This window comes from Lissotriton vulgaris, chromosome 3_1 (assembly GCF_964263255.1).
Source record: "Lissotriton vulgaris chromosome 3_1, aLisVul1.2, whole genome shotgun sequence".
Lineage (NCBI taxonomy): Eukaryota > Metazoa > Chordata > Amphibia > Caudata > Salamandridae > Lissotriton > Lissotriton vulgaris.
In genome coordinates, this window is record NC_141689.1 from 254,948,380 (window position 1) to 254,968,269 (window position 19,890).

General features: G+C 43.2%; 1 protein-coding gene across 1 annotated transcript in view; it reads left to right on the forward strand.

The window, feature by feature from the left end:
• Positions 1–18,898, forward strand: part of MAPK4 (mitogen-activated protein kinase 4) — a 514,768-nt gene extending 495,870 nt beyond the window's left edge. Inside the window, exon 6 of the mRNA XM_086960385.1 lies at positions 10,416–18,898. Coding sequence (XP_086816511.1) covers positions 10,416–11,100 — 685 coding nt within the window. The 3' untranslated portion in view covers positions 11,101–18,898. The remainder of the gene's footprint in view (positions 1–10,415) is intronic.
• Positions 18,899–19,890: the final 992 nt, after the last annotated feature.

The window sequence follows — 19,890 nt, forward strand, 5'->3', positions numbered from 1 at the left end:
ACATCGTCCATTGTGGAATCAAAACACTTTTCCACTGTTGGTACCTGTCGGACTACTGTGTTAGTAGTATACAGAACACTCCACGCTTCTGGGCTTCAGACTGGGCGCTGTGTGCCTGTGTTGCGTTAGCCAGCGTTAATCTTAGGAGCCTTCCGACCTCGCAGACATTGGCCCAGGAGCTTCCGCCGGCACGTGGTGGGCCCTCTTTCACATATGGCGGTGTCGAAAGATGAACTGTGGGGCATATGTGCGTTGCAGCGGCCATGACGGTTTCTGAGTACCAGCAGGCTGAGAGCATCATTCAAGCAGCCACCTTCGCTCACGGGGTCAACCTCGTGGCGGTGTACTCTGCGCAGACCTGGCAGTCACGTTCGCCATTCCGCAACAAAACCACACTGACAAAAACGTGCCTTTTATTCCTACCCCCATGCTAGCCTTGCGTACGCCAAGCCAGCCCACCACGCTAAAGATTTGGGGGCAGGGGGGGGCACCTATGCACAATGTTTTCGTAGTCTTTCCTACTGACTGTACTATCATGGTTGTGCCCACTGTCTACTTCACTCAATAGACCATCAGTGTATGTTGACATGTACACAGGGCTTTAGGTGGGATGAAAATACTGAGGGGTCTCTCAAAGGGGCATTGCCAAAGTAATTAAGGGTGTGGCTTAAAAAACATAAGCTAAAAACCTTTGCTTAGCATAGAGTGCCGCCTGACTTGTATTTTGCTGTTTCTGTCATTGCATCCAGATATTATACAAGTAATATCATACCTACAACAAGTCATGCCTATTGACTTTGTCAATGGTTGTAAGTTGCATAAGATAAATAAGCAGCAACTATGGCTTGTATATAATATTGAAAAAGCTTCCACTTAAAGCCTTGGCGACACTACAACATCTCACCCCACATTCAGCATTGTGTGACAGAGGTGCCATGCCATGTTTGGTTTGTGTACATGGCTAGCCATGGTTCCCACAGTACGTAGTGTTGTTGTGTCTGCTAGGTGTACATGTTGTTTGTCATGTTGTATGTAATTATACAGGGTAGCACGTTTATTCACGTGCAGTGGTTTCTCCCATTTACATATCGCTGTCTTAAAGAGGCTACAGAACTTTTTCTCACAGGTGAAAAGTGCGACCACAATGGCAGTCATTCATTACTATCCAAGAATGGCCAACTGCACAATGCTTCTAAGCTTACAGCCCCCAATCTTGCATGCTTTCTTAAAAGCACGCCAACTCCCACAATCAGACCAACATCCACACAGCTTTCTAACAGCAGTTAACTGCTTCCCAATAACCTGCACTCCTACAGAATGTGAGCTGGCATACTGTATGTCCTTACTGTTTCAAACCGAGCAACTTCCTGTGGCAATGTCTATTCCCACCCACACAAAACAACTCCCAAACTTCAACTTGGCCTTCAATACCTACTTTGAAAACAGATGTCATTACACTAACCAAACTGAAAGCGCTTTTGTTCAGAACAGAAGTGTTCCTCACTTCTGCAAAAGAAATTTATCGACTGCAGATAGCACGAACTTCAAGTAAAATACAGTCCCTTTTAAATACGAATCTCCCATTACACTTTGTGAATTGTTACACAATTTTCAACACATCTCACACTCAAGGTCCGGCACAGTTTTTTAACACGGTCTCCTCCAGCCTTCTCACAGGCTTTCAAACTGTTTTTGGTATAATACTAGACTTCATTTATTCGATCATCTCTGAAATAACAGGAACAGTGGCCATAATTCTCGCTCTCTTTGCAGTCATCCTCCTACTATTTTTGCTTGTAACAAATGGCTGCACTCCCTTTGGTGACAACCATGTCCGACAGAATACGCCTCTACGCGAAGCTACATAAATACTGTCAAAAAATGGAACAACTTTTCAGCTGCCTGCCTCTATCTAGTATCGGAGCCAGCTACAACATTACATTTATTTACACATCTGCTATCTGCGTGCAACCATCTTTTTATTGCAAAACCTGCCCATTTGACTGGCGAATGGATCTATGCCTTGCCAACATCCTAACAATCGCTCCCGATATCCAGCAAGTAATGAAGTATCCTGAAAACCATGAACTTGATTATTCGGGCAGCGGAGCAATGGCGGATGCAAAGCAAAAACGTATTGTGGCGGAATGGGATTTCTGCGCAGCCGCGAAAGATCTCCTGCAACGTACGACCTTTGACAACATCGCAGACTGCCTGCCAATTCAAATTGCCGCTCCAACATTCGAGGAACATTACTGTCCCTCCGAGGATATGAATTGGATCGCTTTTCTTTTCTCACACAATGGCAACAATGACCTCTTGGAACATTACGCATCTTAAGCTGCTGAAGAACTTCCGGACTACAATCTCCAAGACTTGTAAGAAATTCATGTTATTCTTGGATTGATTTTTTCCAACTTTTTTGACTTTTTCCTTTACATTTTTTTAATACACTTCAATTGAACTATTTTCATATAATAACTTTCTAAGTATGCTCAGGCATTTGAACTCTGTTTTCATCATTGCCCCTTACGTCTCCTGTCTAACCAGGGATGGGTGATGTATGGCCTATGCAAATATGCTATTTACTTGCTAAATTAGCCTAAACCCGACATCAATTTTGAAAACATGTCTATTCTTTGTGCACACGTCTCTCTGCCTGCCTGTTATCCACGAAGCCGTTTCACACAAATTTACGCAACTTTAGCCTCTATTCACGAGCTGGAATTGGTTGGCACAATGTGGTAATCGTATCCTACCTTTATTTGCATTATAGAATTTAGTCATTCATGTCTAATAGCTATTGTTTATGTCACATGGAACTGTAACATGTAATGTGAAATTCACTAATGCAGAAGCTTCGGTTTGAATACAAAAGAAGCGGTTTGAGTTTGCCTCAGCTCGATGCCTTAGCTCTTTGCACAAGAATGTTTTTTTGAAAGAGCTGAAGACAATAATGTATGGTTTGACGAGAAGAGTACCAAATGTGCTTCTCAGAAGCGCAATCTTTATGTTCCTCCTCAAAGTTCTGATGTGGGTAGAACTATTACCAATTCTGACACGCACCAGATTGAATCTTCTGTACATGAGATTGCTGACTGTTCTAATGTTGATAATTTTGTGTTACAAAAAAGGAGTACCAGGGTACCTAAGAAGTTTGATGATTAAATGTTGTTTTTTTTTGTTTGTTTTCTTAAAGGATACATGTGGTAATCGTATCCTACCTTTATTTTCATTATAGAATTTAGAGTCATTCAAGTCTAATAGGTATTGTTTATGTCACATGGAACTGTAACGTGTAATGTGGAATTTACTGATGCAGGAGCTTACATTTGAATACAGCAGAAGTGGTTGGAGTTTGCCTCAGCTGAATGCCTTAGCCCTTGCACCAGTGGATCCATTTATGGCACTTAAATAAAGACACTTTTTATATAACTTTCAGACTCCATCGCTTTATTACACACAGCCACTTCCTTAGACACACCTGATTTCACCATTTCTCTTCTGTGGCATTGCAACATTCTGCATTATATTCTTCACGCTTATTTCTTTATTCCTGCTTGCTAAAACACTGCTTTTGAGTCTTCAGAAAGTATGGGTGAGTAGTTTGCTTCCCACTCCCTGTATAGTATATACGCATACTAACACTACTTACACAGGTATGCTACAGCGGCCACTATCCTACAGAGCCCACAGCACATCACTTTACAGCAATCAGCTCATGGCTTAGGCTCACGGTTTCATTCAGAGGATTCACAAGTCTTCAGACCAGTACCAGTGAGTAGTTTCCTTCCCACTCCCGCTATAGTCTAAACGCAAACTAACACCACCTGCACAGCTATGCTACAGCAGCCAGTATGCTACAGCGCCCAGAGCACATCAGTTTACAGCAATCAGCTCACGGTTTAGGTGCCAAAGAAGACCAACCTAGGACTACCCAGCATTCTCCCTTTTGGTTCTATTTTTAGACTTCCAGTCCCAGAATGCTTTATGGTATTACTCACCTGTCTGTCATCAATTTATTAAAAGGGAGAACGCTGGGTAGTCCTTCGTTGGTCTTTGCAGCAAGCAGTACACCTAGGATTAAGGGCGGTATCCCGAAACGCGTCAGGGAACTGCGGACGCTGGCAGTTAAGGAACCTTCCTGACCTGACAACGCCGCATTGAGAGTGTGCCTTGCTTTTTGGAGCTTTGTGAAACTGTATACATCCGGCCGTCCAGGTCGGGTGGCGCACCACATCAAATTCAGCGTTTCCGCTGCTGTCCCCTGTGAGATAGCGGGAGAGGATCAAAAGAGGCGAGTGGCTGAACGGGGGAAGAGTGTCTTGTCTTGCCTGAAGATTATTTAATTGACATTGTGCAACATAGAGGCCACCAGCCCACGGTGGTTGTATTTTTGGACTTCCAGCCCCAGAATGCTTTATGGTATTACTCACCTGTCTGTCATCAGTTTATTAAAAGGGAGAACGCTGGGTAGTCCTTGGCATCCACGGCCGGTAGTGGGAGTACCTGCCGGACGGTGACGTGGGGAGGGGGAGGGGCAGGGTGGAGGGTAGTAATGTATGGATTACGGAGTTTAACAGGTAAGTAAACATATAAATAAATAAAACGAATTTGTTGCACGCACTGTATCGCATTTGGTGATGCAGTGCACGCTCAAAATTCGATTGCTTTTTCTTTTTTTTAAAACACTTCAACTATGTTTCAGTACTGGTTATATTTTGTTCCTTAAATTTCAGTTTTCCTTATGTGTTGTAGCCTGTAGCAGCTATAACTTTAAAGTCTGTTGCCACTTGCTTTTCGTGTAGAATCTGCTACCTAATACTTTGCCACAAGTGTTCCTATCAATCGACCTTGAGACACCCATTTTATCAGTCTCATAAGAATAAAATCCTTAAATGATCATGCAGAGAATCATTAAAGTGTCTTACAGGTTACACACAGGCAGGGCCACTGAAATTATGCAGCAGGGGAAGGCTAAATTATGGGTCAGGGTTGACTCAATTATGCGGCAAGAAAAGGCACAATATGTGGCGTAATGCAGCCCATCTTGTGATGGTATTGTTCAATTATTTTTACTCTTGTTAACATTGTCTGGGCATAGAATGCATCTCACTGGTACCAGTTTAACACCTAAATATAGCAATTATCAACATAAAGGCGATCATTAAACTTTTGGAAAGGACCTTCCACTGTGCATCAAGTAGCGTTTGAGCTAGAAACTTTTTTTTGTTTTAATCTGCAGATTAAGGAGAAGATAATGGATTATGTGGGAAATCCATAACTATGAGAAAAACACAGCATCTGCACAATCACATTATCTCAGTCAACGTCTAGTTTTGGTTTGTGTACCACAAGATAACTCTTCTAAATAGTTCTACATAGGAACTAAAAGTGAGTGAGCCACTGAAAGCTCGAGCCAGAAGCATGGCTCTGTCTAAGCTCGAGGGCCTCTTGAAACCATGAGCCCAAAACGAGCTGAGCTTTCACAATAGGCAAAGTGACCAGGTCCGAATACTGGCCTGGCTCAACGACATGGGAATCCTGGCAAATCTCTCTGAGCCAAAAAAAGGTATAACGTAGAGTGTGTCTTATGTCCCTGGTCAAGATCTGTGCTATGTAAAACTGCCAAAATAAAGATGTGGAATATGCATGTCACTTTAGACTCTATAAATATCATGAACAGCGAGGCAGGGTTCTTTTCCATTAAAACCTCCCCAAAAAGCACGATTAATGGCTTTTTGATATACCGACCACCGGGTGCGGCCTCACAGTTTATTAATAGCTTGGCTGAGAATGCCACTCAGCCGGCTTTACGCTACAGCAAGTTTCTTATCCTAGGGGATTTAAATTTGCACCTTGAGGATTTTCATTGTAGGGAGACACAGGAGGTCATGCTAGCAATGAAACCTCTAATGCTAGAACTTCAGTCAGTTATACCCAAGCACCAATGTGGACACCTGCTTGACCCCATTTTTTCGAATTGGGCGGGAGTGGAGGTCTCGCCCCCTATTATGGTGCCATGGTCCGACCACGGACTTATCCCTTTTAGGCTGAACCTAGGCTCAGTACAACGGGAGGAACTGAAATCCCTGCACCCGAAACGCAGGAACTGGGAAAAATTTAGTCAAGAAGCTTATAGACTGGCACTGCTCAAAGAGGCGCCACCACCAAGTGATACCCTAAAGGTGGCTTGGAAGGTACATGAAGAGTGGATGGCGAAGGCATTAGATACGGTTGCGCCTTGGACAACCAAGGCTTGGGCCAGGCGGACTAAAACTGCGCCGTGATTCAATAAAGAGCTGGTGGATGCCAAAGCGGCTTGCAAACGTATTGAACGCAGCTGGCGTAAAAACTATGACTTAAAGTGCAAACAGCAATACAAAGATAGTCTGAAAAAATATATCACAGACTTATAAAAGCAGCGAAAGGTGCATTCTTGAAGGAGAGGATAGAATCCGCGGGCAATCCTTCTAAGGAGCTGTTTTCTATATATAAAGAACTCACGGCCCCAATTAGGATAACAGCTCAAGACACTTTTTCCGAAGAGATCTGCGAAACCATTGCGGACCACTTCGTGAATAAAGTCGAGATAATATACGCCTCCTTTCCGGCTGAGATTGAGCGGCTCACAGACCGATCTAATAAAAGTACGACACCTGTTAAAGGTACGTATTTAAAGTGCTTTACCATACCCCCAGACAGGAAATGCTGAGAATAACAAATAGTATTCAGTCAGGGTCTCCCAGTGATGCTGCTCCACCTAAGTGCTTTAAGAACCAGCTAGAGGTGGTAATTGATCATATTAGCAATATGGCCGCTCTCTCATTCAAGGAATGTCACGTGTTGGATGAATGGAAGAGGGCTCAGGTGATCCCCCTGAAAAAGAAAGCTAACCTCCCTTTTACTCAGCTTGCGAATCTCCGCCCTATTTCTCTTCTTCCGTTCTGTATAAAAACAGTGGAAAAAGTCACCAACATTCAGCTCATGGAATTCCTGGAAGAGGGTCAACATCTACACCCGTCTCAGTCTGGGTTTAGGGCTAGATATTCAACCGAGACAGCCCTTCTCTTTTCCACCGAGAGGCTTAGACAAATAGTAGACGAGGGACAGACAGCAGCATTGGTACTATTAGATCTGAGTGCGGCGTTTGACACCGTATCTCATGCCATGCTGCTAACCCGCCTTACAGAAATGGGAGTGGTAGGACCGGCCCATGAATTGCTGCGTTCCTTCTTAAAAGACAGGACTTTTCAAGTTCACTGTCCTCCGTTTAAATCTTCCCCCAGATGGTTAAAGCATGGTGTTCCACAGGGCTCAAGCCTGAGCCCGACACTATTTAACATATATATGGAACCCCTGGCTAGAATTGTGGCACCTTATGGAGTGGACATTGTAACGTACGCTCAATTGATGATGACCCTAGCCCAAGGCCAGAATGAGGCAGCAGCGAACTTTGCCTCCTGTCTCAAAGAGGTATCTGTATGGATGAATGACAACTGTCTACGCCTTAATGGCGATAAAACGGAGCTATTGGTGATTGGTAGAGCTCCCACTATCCGGTCATCAGCATGGTGGCCATCTGAATTAGGGCCTACACCTACCCCCTCAGAGACGGTAAAGAACCTAGGTGTCCTTTTGGATTCCAGCCTATCCTATGGACATCACATTGGAAGGCTAGTAGGTAAATGTTATGGAGTCCTTAAGACTATACATAAAATACTTGATTATTTGCCCATCGACACCAGGAAATCTTTAATACACGCATTGGTCACCCCCCACCTAGATTATGGAAACTCCCTGTTTCTAGGCCTGAGTAAGAAAGGGTTACAGCAGTTGCAGCGCGTACAAAATTCAGCTGCCAGATTGGTCCTGAATCTGTCTAAAAGAGCCTCAGGGCAACAGCCTCTTAAGACTCTCCACTGGCTGCCCATACAGGAACGCATCCTGTTTAAAGCACTGTGCATTACACACCGTGTAGCCCAGGGGAAAGGGCCTAGTTATCTTCAAAAGCTCTTAACGATCCATCGTCCAAGACGTAATTTGAAATCATCAGGGAGCATGCAGTTTCAGGTCCCTTGTATTTTTAAAGCGCGAATAGGAGGTCGCTCGTTCAGGTACCTAGCTTGCAAAAAATGGAACGAGCTCCCGATTGAACTCCGTATGGAACCGTCGGAGGTAAGATTCCGACTTAAACTGAAAACGTACCTATTCCCTCGTACTCGGGGCACTTATTTGTTACCTCTTCCCCCTCTGGGAGGTCTTGCTTGCTGGATGGACTGCTTCCATAAGCGCGGGGACACACTCTTATAGTGTAACCATGCGCTCTACAAATGGTTTTATTATTATTATTATTATTATGAATCAACAAAAGAGAAGGGGGGACCAGGAGCTCGTTGAGGTCCAGTGTCCGTGCTCCTCAAATATTAGCAAGATCAGTGAGGACACTGTTCCGTGATAATGGGTGCATGTACGTCACCCAAATTGGAAGGGGAGAGAAAGACTGGAGTCGAGAAGAGATAAGAAAAAGTAGTGAGGGAAAGGAAAAGAGGCAGATAGATATCCCCAGTTTCAAGGATCCAATCCCGAAGGGGACGGCTAAGTCTTGCCTCTTATTCGCCCTCACACACATGCGCTGCAATGTCTGATGGGCCCCCGAAGGGTCTCTTTGATGGAGATCTTTTTGAAGAGAAAAAGCAGTTTGATGCGTGCAGGTGTGGGGGCGGGAAAGGAGCGGGAAACGATCCAGTGAAGTACGGTGGTGTGGTGCGTGCAAAGAGAGTTAAAACTACCTAGGGGCATCCGCTATTGGGTGATTTATTCTCGTGGTGTCCCTGGTAGGCTAAAAAAAAACAACAGGTTAGTAAGTTACATTAGGGCTCAATGTGCCAGTGTAACGTATCACAAGGTCAACATGTTTCACGCTGAGTAAATCCTAGTGATTTGTAGCGTTTCTTCAGGACCTAAAACTGAAAGGTGTGAAAGTGCACGTCAGTGAGGGAATAAGAGAGGGAGGGGTTTTGTGATGATAACCCCCGTCAGAAGTGTGAGGTGGTGGTGAGCCCTAGGATGAAGCCCCTAGAGTAATCAGATGATCTCTGTAAGTAGATCTGTCCACGTAGTATCCTCTTAATGTGGGTTGTATCTCCAAAGGCTATGCTGCGCTGGTTGTACCCGCATCATTGTAAGGTTCTGACGGGTGCTCGCTCCTGTGCACCTGCCCTCGCCAGCGGCTGCCTGAAAGTGTCGATATACATCTGCCTCTTTTCCTTTCCCTCACTACTTTTTCTTAGCTCTTATCGACTCCAGTCTTTCTCTCCCCTTCCAATTTGGGTGACATACATGCACCCATTATCACGGAACAGTGTCCTCACTGATCTTGCAAATATGCATGTCAGTCACACTCTAATCTTATTCCTTAAGGATTAAAGACCAAGCACTAATCTTTGATGTCAGGAAGAGATATGCATGTAATTGCTAAATTACAGGGAGTTAAACTGGAATAGTGGGCTCAAACCTGGTTTCCCTGCTTGGCCAGATTGTGTGATCCTTTACAAATACTTCATTTCACCTAGCCCCTTTATTATTCATATGAGAGCACCCTCAAATATGTGATTGAAGGATGTGCGCTGTACAAAAACCTCTCTTATTTGATTCTGAATTAGCCTATGATATTACTCCATTCATAACACGAATATAGGCCACATATATAGACATGACACTTGACGTGCCTCTTAGTTCAATAATATCACTGTCATCAGGGTTTGTTTAAAAACTCATTTTAATAAATGCTTTTCAATATAATCTGATGCACTAAGGTGAAATATTTCCATATATTAAAGAAATGCACTTTTTGCGAATCTTGAAGACACCTTATCATATTCTAACATATCCTAACATGATGTTTTTTGCAAACTTTATATGTCAAGTATTTTGGTACACAGGCTCTTAGAACCAGATCCTACCCTTTTCTCAGCTCTGACTCTGTTCACCCTGTTAATTTGTTGATTCGCCCACCTCTAATAGGAACCTTTCTTAAGTTTCTCTTTTGTTGTTTGGTTTGGGCTAGGTACCGTTGCTAGCTTTTCTTCCTTGTCTTTTATCAAAATAATGCTTCAGTTTCTCTTTCACTGTATGGTTTGTGGTTCTGTGCCATGTGATAGCCTTTTTTGTTGCATTTGTTTAAATAAATAAGCAATGTTTCAGAATTATTTCTGTATTTCAGATGATCATTCTTCCATGTTTTCTCTTCTAGGAGTTATGATTCAGTTTTTCTGAGAGTGTTTGGTTTGTGCCTGGTTGAGGAATAATCACTGTTCCACACTGTATATTACAGCAATTGTGCTGCAGTTTCAATGCTTCCTTGTTTTCTGGCTGTATGTCAGATGATAACTCTTCTGTGCTGTCTTTTATAGGTATCAAGTCAGCTTTTCTTCTGATTTGGAGTGGCGACAAGATGCCCACCTTGGGGCAAGCGAAGTGCAGCGAGACCCTCGAGCAGACTCTGAATCCATTGCTGAAGAAGCGCAGGTCGATCCGCGCAAGTATTCCCAGAGCAGCTCTGAACGGTACTTGGAGCAATCCCATTCTTCCATGGACCGGATGTTTGAAACTGATTGCGGGAGATCATGCGACTACAAAGTGGGGTCACCATCCTACCTGGACAAGCTGCTTTGGCGGGACAATAAACCCCATCACTACTCAGAGCCCAAACTTATTTTAGACTTATCCCACTGGAAACAATCTGCTATCGAACCCGCTGGTAAGATCTCTCTGGACGAGGAGCCGTCCAATCTTTTCATTGAGATTGCTCAGTGGGTTAAAAACACTCAACCCATGCTGGAGTGTCTCCCCAGCTCTCTTCCACATGGCCAGGAGCACAACCAGCCGTCTCCGCCTCATCCAATTGAGCCTGAGGACATCAACAGTGGATCAAAGTCTCAGTTTGACTTGGATGTCTTCATCACTAGAGCCCTGAAACTCTGCTCAAATCCCGAAGACATAGCAGAGAGCAAGCTTCATGATATGAACGGGGCGTGTATTAACGAGCACCCCAATGAGACTGCGCAGATAGAGGTGTATCAGAAAGAGAGGTGGTGAGGATCATTTCCTGGAAACGATAGATGCATCAACAACCTACTAACAATTACACAGCTGTCAGCAATGTATCAATATTGTAAACCTGAAAGTGTGGTGGATGCAGCCATATGTGGGACTGGTCACCTAGTTTTACACTGGAGGGTTGTCTTCTTAGGGCAAGCACAATTCCAGCTTCCCCCTTTTTATGCCTTAATGCAATTAAGGGTTGAGAATGAAAGTGAACCTACTTTGCTGCCTTAATATCCTATCCTTCCGCTTCTGGCACCTCCCGTAACCTTGAGCTTCATGTGTAGCATCTACAAAGCAAAGGCATTTTGTATATATAAATATTTCAGAATTATGGCATGACGTTCTTAGGAGGACCTCAGATGTTCAAGGTCAACAACACACTGGTGGCTGGATGTCTAATCGCATTCATAGAGGTTCTTAAGCAAAGACTTAGATTGTCAGTTGCCCTTGGCATTGTTTTTGTAAAATATTTCTATAACAAAAGCCAATACTATTTTAACTATGGTCAAACAGGAATAATGTTTTGAGGATTTATTCATATTTTCTCAGTTAAAGAGGCACACTCCAGGGCTTATATGTACTTAGCGAATAAGCCAACATAGTGGTGTGATTGTATTCTAGAGCCCATGGACACCACACACGGTGCTAAGAAATAAACACACATGATGTGGTTTGAACTGGGATAAAAGGCTCCTGGTGCTAAAATATAATACAGCATAGCAGGCATGTCCAATTGTGCATCTCTTTTGTGAGACCATGAGTTAGTTTGGTGGAAAATGCTACTCACCAAGCCTGGGTGCTCTTTTTTTCCACCTCAGTTGTTTTGTCAGGGACCTCATCTGCTGGGGCAGGTGGAAACATGGGCCCTTCAAGTCGTGTTTCCACCCTTGCAGGTGCACTGTTGCTTGGTTAGGGTCCAGAGTGGACCCTCCTGCAGGTTTGGAGGTAAAGATGAGCATGATGGCAGTGGCTTTAAGCCATCAACCCCCAACATGCAGGATGGTCCTCTGGGAGTCTGGTCAGTTCCCCTAGGCAACACCAATCACAATGCGCCCCGCAGATTGCACTGCAGTCAGAGACTGTCGGCAGACCTCAGTTGATGTGGCCCCCATTAAAATGAAACCTGTGGGCAACAAGCAATACTGCACCAGTGTGTCAGGGTGACAGGAGTAGGAGCACTTAACACAAGCTACCTGTCTCCTCATGCCCTTACACGGCGCGTGGCCCTGTTCTGCAGGTGGAAGCCTTTCACTTCCTCCTTTGGGACTATACCACATTTCATGTTACAGTGGCCCATATGTTTTAACTTTCTTGGACTAAAAAGATGTCTTTTCCCCAATCAAAAATATGCAAAAATAAATCCCCCTCCGCATGCCGCGACCTAAGAGACACACAGTTCTGGCATGCCCTACTTCTTAGCTAAAGCCTCAGCGAAAAGCCTTTCATTCTCAGTGGCCCACCTCATAGATGTGCCTTACAGCACTAGAAATGTGCCCTAAGTTTCGAAGACACCTGGGCTACCACATTTAATGTAAAGTTCCTTAATACCTTTACACTCGACAGACACTGCTCCTTCGCCAAGATGTTGCGTTCTCTTATGGAAATTTTTAAAGTGAAATGTATGCCGAAGCTTCTCGGTGCTAGACAACTTAACAACTAAAAGTTGGAAAACAGCAGAAACAGAGAAAATCCAGTTCCTAAAGGAGGAAGTGGACACTTTAGCAACATCAAGACACAGAGAATGACAGGCCTCAAATTTCTCCCTGGTGGTGTATTTGAAATGTTTTGGAGAAAAAGGGAGACGAACCAGAAAAAAGAATTTTGCGGAAAGCGGTCATGGCTTTGCACATGATCCTAGTTCGAACTGTCAGTCAATGCAGAGAGCTTAACACAGGCTTAGTGTGGATGCTTCTAGGGATGTTAAGGGTCAGATGCACTATTGATTTCTGAACAAGCTGCAGGCAGTTTAGCATCTTCTCAGGGACTGCCAGGAAGACAGCGTTTACTAAGTCCAATGTGGATCGCGCCAGAGCATTTACGACCTGGATGTGAAGGGTAGTAGCAATGAGGGGTAAAATCCCTTTAGGAATCTGCTAGTGAAGAGAGCCATCTGCTTAAACACTCAGATGGTGAACAACTTTAGGGAACTCATGTGGAAATTGCAAAAATTGTTGGGGCTCAGAGACAGACTTTTTTTAAGCAGGTTTTACAATTGCTGGCTCCCAGCTGAAAGAACAATAGCATCTGAAAGGGAACAGTTAAAAGGCCCCAGAAATAGCACAGTCCAAGAGCAGAGGTTTTCGTTATTCAACAGATGTGGTGTCCATGGAGGAACCTGACAGGCAGGCAAGTTTGACCTGAGATACTTGCTGTTCTTGGTCAATAAAAGAGAATGAGTCATCGAAGCGGTATCTCCCAGGTCGAGGCTACTCCAGATAGACAGATTTAGTACAGAGGTAGCTCCCATATAAATAAACTCCCGCAATTTCACGTAATTTTTGTAATAGGAAAATCTTCCATGTTATTACCAAGTTTAGGGGGATGGCTTGTCGCATCTGGAGGTTGCACTTCTATAACTTTATGATATAGTTCTTTTCATAGGTTGGAGGCTAACTAATGGTGCGCTGAATAGGAGGCCCATTTGGCTTCTTTGAATTTCTGTTTATAGTCATAGTCATACATTCTTATATAGCGCACAATTCACCACAAGGTCTCAAGGCGCTATAAATTGCGAATGATTTTCTTTTAATTCAGGGTTATAATCTTTGCAGCACTGTCTTTCAGCTCCGTGGCTTCCAATTTGAGATCTATAAGTTAGGCAGAGAAGCAAGGGTTTTGACAATTTTGGAAGTCAAGTGTCTTACTTTCTGGTGTGGGGGGAAGCTAAGTAAGCATAGGCGGAAAATCCGTTCCGCACGCGGATTTTGCGGATTTTCGGTAAATTCGCCAACCGGGAGATTCGCGAATTTCCTGCAAAATCTGCAAATTTGCACGCATAGGATTTTTTTTCTTGGTGATACAATTTTGCGGCGTGCGGCGTTCACTTACCGTCATTCAGCGTTTGCCGAGTTGTTTTTCTCGATATTTTGCGAGTGCTGCGCCATTTTGGATCTTGCTGCGGGATCCCGCAGGAGTTTGGCGACGCATCGCGAGAGTTCGCAATTGCGAACATGTAGGTGCGGCGGGCAGCAACAATCTCGCACTCGCAAAATTACAAAATTTGCAATTCTGCACAAGAAATCCACTAGCAAGCAGCATAGACCTTCTGAAAATGATGGTTTTTATCAGAATAACTCCTCAGGTTGACATTTGCCTGCACTTTTTGGGATTTGAGGCCTTTTGACTCTCTTTGGATCACTTTTTGGTTAGAAATCAACTTTCATAAGTAAGTTTGTTTGGGGCATTACAGTTGCTGTTCTGCAGAAAGCACTCAGCAGGTGCAAGAGTTCACTCATCATTAGTAACCATTCCCTGTAGTACTTCCTGAGGGCCCCCTCCAGAGTTCAGTTGCCTATGTTTGTTTGGGGCATTACAGTTGCTATTCTGCCAAAAAAACGAATTTTGCAAAACTGAAAGCACTCAGCAGGTGCTAAAGTTCAAACTCATCATTAGCAATAGTAACCATTCCCTGTAGTGCTTCCTGACTGGGGCCCCTCCAGAGTTCCGTTGCTAGTTGCAACAATTGTATGACCCTGCTCTGACCCTCACAGCAGGCTCATAGAATAGCTACAAGTAGGCCACAAAGGTCCTGGAAAAAAAATTGCACTGCAACAGAAAACAAATTACAAATAAGGAAGCAGGTGCCAGACTGGAATTTTACAACAGTGACACATTAATAAACCAACCCCAAATTAATTCATGTCAGTTGAAGCAGGGCAGGTGTGCTTGCTTTTCCCCCCCATAATCTACAGTGATGATGAATCAGAGGGTGGCATTGATGTACCAGAGGGTGGCATGGGTGAAACAGAGGGTGGCAGTGGTGAAACAGAGGGTGCTGGGAACCTGTGATGATGAACCAGACGTAGAAACAACATAGTTGCGACCGTTGCGAGCCGACAAGTAAGTTTGCAATTGCGAACTGGTACCAAACCCTCGCGAACTGGCAGAAACCCTTGCGAACACAAAAAAAAATCGCGAGAATTCACGTACTTTGCGGATTGCGAGTTCGCAAATACGCAAATTCGCGAACGCCAGATTCGCAAAATTCGCCCATGCTTAAATCTAAGACCAGCGTACATACTGAGTTTATCTTGGATAGCAATCCATTAGGGTCAATAAATGAGGACGCAGTAGAGTGGAAGAAAGATGATTGAGAATCACACAATCAACTTGTCTGAATTAAATGTTTCCGGCTCCCACATTGACAAATTAGGAAGGGTTTTTTTTGCATTTAAATATTTGTACGGATAACGATATGACTGTGTGGTCTCATCAGGGTAGCAGAAAAGGTGTGTGGGCCTGAATAAGGTTGGGGGTATAAAATATTGGGTCTAAGAGATGACACACTGACTAGAACCTGAGTGCTGTAATTTATATTAGCAAGGCAAGGTATTTGACCAGAGTCTAGAAGGAGCAAGAAGGCTCTTCTATTTGTAAATTTAAATCTCCTCATAGCAAAACCTTCTCTTTCTGACAAGCAAATGAAGTAAGTTCTACCGTGTAGGGGGAATAAAACTGAGAGGAGAGTCTGTAAATCAAGATAAAGAAAATTATCAATTAACTTACTTTTACGTAGCCCATATTGGGGCTAATTGGGTGAACTTGAATGAAAGCTCCCATCCCCTTCCTATTCAGTTTATCCCAGTGGAAGACTAAGAAACCATGAGGAACAAGCTCTTTTATGTAAGGGCCCCTGTTCTGGGATAACCAAATCTCAGTAAAAATAATAGGTGGAGATTGAGGTGGGATTTAGGGTCTGCAATCTTGATCCAGTGTTTTGGAGCAAACCGGACATTACAAAGCATCGCAATTAGAATGTCCCCCTTGCCCTGATTGGAATCTTGATTGGCTGAGACAGTGGAGTTGCTATTGTGCTTAAAATACGTTCTCCGATTTCAGCATTTGATTGATATCATTCGGCAACAAGATGGAAGTGGGTCTTTGTGTTTTCTCCCAAATAGGTGCATTGAGAATGTGACCACTCTTCCAGATAGGATGACTCAGAATGGGCTTCCTGCACTTCTGCTCTGAGATCTCCTACACCATAGTAAGCATAGCATTAGGTGACACCAGACCTCCTATGACTCACAACCATAATAACAAATAGACTGCCCATCATAAGTCTAGTTTGTGTCTTCCAGGGTCCTCACTGACCCACATCTATGAGAAAATCAGTCTGTAGTGCATATAAATAGACCTCTATTGGTGTTACATATGCTGTCTAATGCATAATTATTAGCTTTTTGTATGAAAACCTATTGAGGTAAATTTCCCTACTTCAGCAAAATTATTTTTCCCTACATACCTCTTTCAATCACCTTTCCTAAAGTAGATTGATATGTTCTCAAAATATGCAGGATTAGGTATTAGGGTGTCTCTCACCTGATTACGCCACTATGTACAAACCTGCAATGTAACTTGAGAAACTTGACTAGACTAGTCTTCAGAAAGGTCCTCCAAGATTCATTCTTGTTCTATGACTCAATAAGATTAAAATGTAAAACAAGAAGAAAAAAATGCTAATCTGAAATTCCAAATAATATCACCACACTTTATTATAAATGTAATGACGATTTATTTAATATGTTCACAAGGTCAAAAGATGCTCAAATAATAGCTGCTATTATTGCCCTCCTCAGTTGTTTTCTGTTTTCCCATCGCCGAAGTGCCCCACCAGATTTCAAACTAGCGACCTGGATTGTGTAAGTCTTCTCAGACCCTACTGGCTCCTGCTAACATGTTCCTTGTGTTTATACCAATTCTAGCAACGGGGAATTAAATATGAATGACACTACATCAATGACACACTTGTTTGAAGAATTCTTAAACAGATATGCCCTCTCACCTGTTAAATGCTCTCCATCTCCAAGGTGAGGATAGGGGTGTTACATTAAATGTACACTTTTAGAGGTATGGTCCTAAGTACTCTTCCGCCCTTACTGTGTGTTAAACTAGACCCACTACTGAGCAATTAAAAGTTAACACCTTGACTGCAGCGCAAATTCCGCCGCGGTGCTGGACATTCTATTCTTGAGCATGGTTTGGACAGTCCCCGGCCATTGTGCACACACGCCCACTGTGACTCATGACGGCCGGGGGCCATCGTGAGCACGGAAGGGGTTAAACCCCATGGAAGGGGGACTCTGAGCAGGTGGTAAATGTATGTGGAGATTGCAAGGGGGTGTAGAAGGTGATGGAAGAGGGTAGGGGGAGTAGGCAAGGCAAGGTGAAAGTGTGTTGCTCCTAAATCCATCAGAGAAAACAGGGAATGAGGCCTGGCTGCTAGTGCAGTCGATGGCTCTGCAATTTTATTGTTCGGAATTAGTGCTTTGTGAAGTAGGGTCTGGTTCTTCCTCACCTGTAAAACCCAGATAGAGCAGAATTCTACGAGGTAATTCCACTCTGCCTCACTTCTTAATGAAGGCCTTAGAGGGACTCCAGTGTCCAAGGGAAACATATAACAATTAAAGAGATAATTTCAAAAGCAAAATACAATGAGCTAATATATTTAAATTATCATTTAAACCAAAGCCATGATGTACATAAAATTGTTTCACTATTACAACACTGAAGTTCAGAAACACCACACATGTTACTGGTAAGTAACGGGTTTTTAGAAAAGATTGTTTGTAAAAAATATATGAAAGCATATTTATATAAAAAAAGAATCAAACAGGAGTTCAGTATGCTTTTAATATAACAAAAGGGCACTTCGGACTGGAGAGAACTACACCACACGTTACAACTTCTGTTCTGATCAAAAACGTCACCAAAACGGTTTGAAGTCCAGTTTGAAGACCGGGAGCGCTCAAGCAATTAGGAAAGCAAGAGGACATCCCACCTATATTCACGACGAGTACATATAGTGACTGAAGGAACTAGCCCAATTGGCCTCTGGGAAGATTATGACATACATAGATTAAACCAAATACGTTTTTGTGCGCCACTTTTTCCAGTGGCTGTTGACTTAGCGTGGCCTAGCGCCCGCCCCATTTGTACTCAAGACCAGAATCCATCTAGAGCTACTTCAATGGTGCCCGCTCTGGTTTGTACAAAGCAACAACTATGGTGCAAAGTTAAATTGTTGTATTTTTATCCATTAAAGCATCACATTGAGTACTGTACTGTTGATTGTACGCTATTGCGACTCTTAAGCTGCGTCTAACTTCCTTTCTTCCCATAGCTCAGGTCAGGAGAAGCCTACTGGGACCATTTAAATATTTGTGAGTGACGGGTCTCCTGAGATCTTTGAAGACACCTGTAGTGAAAATGTCATTAAATGTGCACATTGTCAGTTGACTGGTCTTTTCTGATTCATCCTTCATCATCAAAACTTTGTAAACTGTTTTCCCAAAATAAATCCACATTTGGTCTCCTAATTTGGATCATATACATCTTAATAGGAATTCTGTCCAGCAGTTCATCAGACTTCCCACCTAAAGTCACGTAATCACCCCCCAAAGTTGAATAATAATCCATTGAGTCTTGTATTTTTGTCAAAACTGAACAATCTTCTATGTTGCTTTTCAGGTGGAAAAAAAATCTAAAATGAGCTGGTGGTTAAATGGGAGTTCTTTCATGTGTTTCGTTTCCGCATTTGATTGTATATTACTTTAATAAAGAGACACTGAAATTGATTTTTATCAGTCTTTGTCCTTTAGAGTTTTAATGTTTTAGATTGTGTCTGTAATGCTGCAGGTGAACTGAACATGCATTCGGATGGCCTCTCCAACTCGCGTCTGCATCTAGACCGACATTGGGCAGCTGGGCCCTAGATGATTAGCAGGTCTTACTAGCAAGCTGTTTGTGGATGCTTTGGCTGTGGCAACTTCAATTCCACCAGCCAACTAGAAGTTAAGGTGCCACATTTACAAACATGCAGTGTCAATGACAATAGGTCCCACTTATGAGACCTGTTCGCTTAGCCAATTTTTTTTAGTGATGCTGTACAGTATCGCAACTGCTGTGAAGCATAGCTAAAAAACAAAACAAAAATACAATGACGTGGCCACTGCATCACTTTGTAGGCGCATGTATGCATTCAACACTTATGTGAACACTTTTAAAAAGACATGGTATTTTTTTTCTTTTTATTTTCCCATCCGAGATGGATCAGTAATTTTCTTTTAAAGTAGCATGAAAGCACTTTTCAGAAATGGAGCGTGATGAGCAGGTTGCGGAGAAGGGTGGTGGAAGGAGGGGGGTCTAAAGCAACATGTCAGGCAGGGGAAAAGCAACACAGCTGAAGGTAGAAAAGCCACAAGAGAGAGAGAACATAGGGGTAAAGGGAGATTCTCCAGTATTAGGGGTGTCTTTCATAGATTCACATGCTTGAATATTCCCCGTCGTCGAAGAGGGAGTCCCACGGTAAATAAAATAGCAATAATGCTAAATATAATAATATATATAATAAATATATGTACATATAGTACATGGTAAAGAATAGAAAACATAATAGGAATCTCAAAAAACCATTCTTACATAGGAATGCATGGTAAATTGAAAAAACTACTGTAACACCTTAGTGTCATTATGTTAGTCCAAATTACAGCCAATCAGGCGTCAGCACCCTCTAGAACATTCTCCTCAGAAGCTCAAGCCCTCAGATTTTCTACCGCACGT